This window comes from Anneissia japonica, unplaced genomic scaffold (genome assembly GCF_011630105.1).
Source record: "Anneissia japonica isolate Jap-2015-1 unplaced genomic scaffold, ASM1163010v1 scaffold13852_len218977_cov144, whole genome shotgun sequence".
NCBI lineage: Eukaryota > Metazoa > Echinodermata > Crinoidea > Comatulida > Comatulidae > Anneissia > Anneissia japonica.
This window is the reverse complement of record NW_022738677.1, coordinates 30,210-33,665: the sequence shown is the minus strand read 5'-3', so window position 1 is coordinate 33,665 and position 3,456 is coordinate 30,210. Positions and strand designations below refer to the sequence as shown.

The following is a 3,456-nucleotide window of genomic DNA, read 5'->3' as shown; positions in this document are numbered from 1 at the left end:
GAGAAAAGGGCCTTGTCTGTGGAAGATCAAAGGTTTCTCAACTTTATTGAAGGGAATATGCAGTTCAAAGATGGACATTACATTGTTCCCTTGCCATGGAAAAATCAAAATGCAGTTCTTCCCGACAATCATAAATTAGCCCAGCGGCGATATGACTTGCTGGAAAAAAGGTTTATGCGGGATCCCGAGCTTAAACAAAGATACTCGGAGTTCATGAAGAATATGATGACTAAGGGATACATGGAGGAGGTAGACGAAAAAACGTATGTGGGCAGCAAAGCATGGTATATACCACGTCATCCTGTCGTAAATGAGAAAAAACCCGGTAAAATCAGGGTTGTTTTTGACTGCGCAGCCAAGTATGCGGGCGTGGCACTGAATGACCTACTGCTGCAGGGTCCAGATATAAATAACACCCTGATCGGAGTTCTTATCAAATTTAGAGCAGAGAGAATTGCCCTTACAGCCGATATTGAAAGCATTTTCTTGCAGGTCATTGTTAAGGAGCAAGATAGAGATAGCCTTCGGTTCTACTGGCGTCCAGTAGATGGACAGCCAATTAAGACATTCCGGATGACGAGACATCTATTTGGTGCCACTTGCTCACCAGCTTGTGCCAACACGACATTGAGAAGGACATTGGAAGATCATGGTATGAAATATTGTGTTGAGGCAAGACAGGCAATGAAAGAGAATTTTTATGTTGATGATTGCCTGGCATCGGCACCTGACCAGATGAAGGCAGTACGCATGATCAAAGACCTGTCCAACCTCTGTCTTGATGGGGGTTTCCATTTAACCAAATGGCTGTCCAATGATAAAGAAGTGCTAAACACAGTTCCTGAAGCAGAAAGAGCCCCGGAACTGAAGTCTTTGGATTTAAATAACGATGACTTGCCAACAGGTAGAACCCTGGGAGTACAATGGTCACCTCAACTGGACACACTAAGCTTTAACATAGCAGCAGCCGAAAGGAATTACACAAGAAGGGGAATCTTGTCTATTACCAGCTCGGTCTTTGATCCATTGGGATTGGTGGCCCCTTTCATTCTCCCAGCAAAAATGCTACTGCAAGATCTCTGTCGGCAAGGCCTAGGTTGGGACGAACTCATTGATGATTTCTCAATGCAGCGGTGGAGGATATGGTTAGAGGAGCTAAAGAGGCTCAAAGAATGGAGTATGCCGAGGTGTTATAAGTCAAATCTATCCTCAAATATAATAAGTATACAGCTCCATGTATTTTCGGACGCGAGCGAGAAGGGGTATGGCATGTGCGCCTATTTGAAGCAGGAAGCCCAAGATGGAACAATACAAGTTTCCCTTGTCTTAGCAAGAAGTAGAGTGGCTCCTTTGAAATATGTATCTATCCCTCGTATGGAGTTGAAGATGTGTATAAGAGACAGATGGCAACCAGATCAGGAAGTTGAATATCAAGGAAGTTTGTTACTGGACAGACAGCCAGACTGTTCTTAAGTATTTACAGAGTGATACCAGAAGATTTAAAATGTTCGTAGCTAATCGTGTTTCTACTTTATTGGACTTGACCAAAATTTCACAATGGAGATACGTCAGAACGGCTGACAACCCAGCCGATGAAGCCTCTAGAGGCCAAGGTATTGATGGTTTCTTGCGAAATAAGCGATGGATCAATGGGCCTGATTTTCTTGATCAACATGTTGAGCAGCACATAAACCCACAGGAATGTTTGGTTGAAATTGATGAGAATGACCCAGAAGTCAAGAAGGTTTCCAATGAGATGTGTATAAGAGACAGGATCTGAACACCACTTTCAAGCATGTTTTATGTTTCAGTAAATCCTGTCTCTTATACACATCTAGATGTGTATAAGAGACAGAGTTTTAAAGTTTGTCAGAAGAGCAAGAAAGAATCAATCAAAGAGCAATGATGTTGATCAATTGGAGGCCGCAGAGAGGTTCATTATAGTTCATGAACAACAGAAACATTTTGCGGCGGAGTTAACTGCATTGAAGAATGGGGAGAAGAAATCGATAACTGCCGTAATGAAAGCTAGTCCCTTGCGTAAGCTGGACCCTATGCTGGTAGATGGAGTTATCGTAGTTGGGGGAAGACTGAGAAGAGCAGCCCTCCCAGACAGAATGAAGCATCAGATAATAATCCCCAAGAGATCTGAAATGCCTGAATGCGATACGGAGATTTGTATGCAGGAGAGGGTTAATCTCCTCCATCAGAACTGATAACGGAACAAATTTTGTGGCTGCAAGCAATGAGCTAAGCAAAGCCGTGGAAACATGGAGCAGAAGTCAAATCCCTCAATGGCTGGCTCAACATGGAATTCGATGGGAGTTCAACCCACCCGGTGCTTCCCACTTCAGTGGCGTATGGGAGCGCCTAATTAGAGTTGTCCGCCAGGTTATGAATGGAGTTCTAAAAGAACAGCATCTTCGACTTGATGATGAGGGTCTTTGTACCTTGTTTTGTGAGGTAGAACACATAGTAAATGGAAGGCTGATTACCACAGTATCGTCAGATGCAGACGACTTGCGACCATTAACACCGAATATGATTCTAACAATGAATGAAAAATCTGTACTCCCACCCGGAGTTTTCGATAAAACAGACATGTATGTCCGAAGGCGGTGGCGCCAAATACAATATTTGGCCAATTTATATTGGACAAGATGGCGTAAGGAGTATTTGCCTCTAATGCAAAAGAGACAAAAATGGCTGTTTCCGAAGAGAAATTTGCAAAATGGAGACATTGTGCTAATTGTTGACGATTCATTACCCAGAAGTACTTGGCTCCTTGGACGAGTTATTGAAACCAAAGCAGACAGCAGAGGACTTGTTCGGTCATGTAAGGTGAAAACACAGCATTCTACATTAGAAAGACCCATCACTAAATTGTGTTTGTTAATGGAATCAGAGGACAATGGGGCAGAATAAACCCCTCAGTTTAATAACCGGAGGGACAGTCTACTCCCTGAGATGGTTATCATTGTCAAGATATTAGTTACTGATTAATAATAGTTGAATCTTATTGTACTGTGGAAGTGGTGATTGAAAAGCAGAAAGCTATTTACATTGACCTTCATACTTTTTGATTTAATGTTGACATTGTATGTAAATTAGTTTTTCAGATGTTATGTTTAATTTCCGAGTGTTTCAGGAATTATTATATTAGTGTAATTGATCCTCAATGTAATGAGTTATCTATAGTATAAATCTCTTAACTAATGAGGGCGCACTTGCTATGAAGAAGCGAAGTCATGGCGGTACTCGTTGATTAGTTCGAATTACAGAAGTGAAGAAACCTGATTTGATTTATGTAAACACGTTGCCCTATAAGGCGGGGATAAGTTATTAGAAGCCACAAATCTTCGGTAAGCTATCAGTTCTGTTGTTAATAATATGTAGGCTTGCATAGCTAATAATTGTGATGTGTTAGTACTACTAGCCTAGGGACTGTATACTGAC

At 41.8% G+C, this 3,456-nt stretch overlaps 2 protein-coding genes across 2 annotated transcripts in view; both read left to right on the top strand.

The window, feature by feature from the left end:
* Positions 1-57: 57 nt before the first annotated feature.
* LOC117117682 lies at positions 58-1,473 on the top strand. The gene has a single exon (XM_033262067.1). The coding sequence runs from the start codon at positions 58-60 to the stop codon at positions 1,471-1,473; it is 1,416 nt and encodes a 471-aa protein (XP_033117958.1).
* Positions 1,474-3,185: 1,712 nt separating this feature from the next.
* The window catches only part of LOC117117687, a 4,215-nt gene continuing 3,944 nt past the window's right edge, over positions 3,186-3,456 (top strand). The window contains exon 1 of the mRNA XM_033262076.1: positions 3,186-3,362. The gene's annotated coding sequence lies outside the window, so the exon portion shown is untranslated. The remainder of the gene's footprint in view (positions 3,363-3,456) is intronic.

Excerpts from the sequence above, each read along its gene's own strand:
- LOC117117682 (XM_033262067.1), top strand. The coding sequence starts at position 58 with ATGCAGTTCAAAGATGGACATTACATTGTTCCCTTGCCATGGAAAAAT.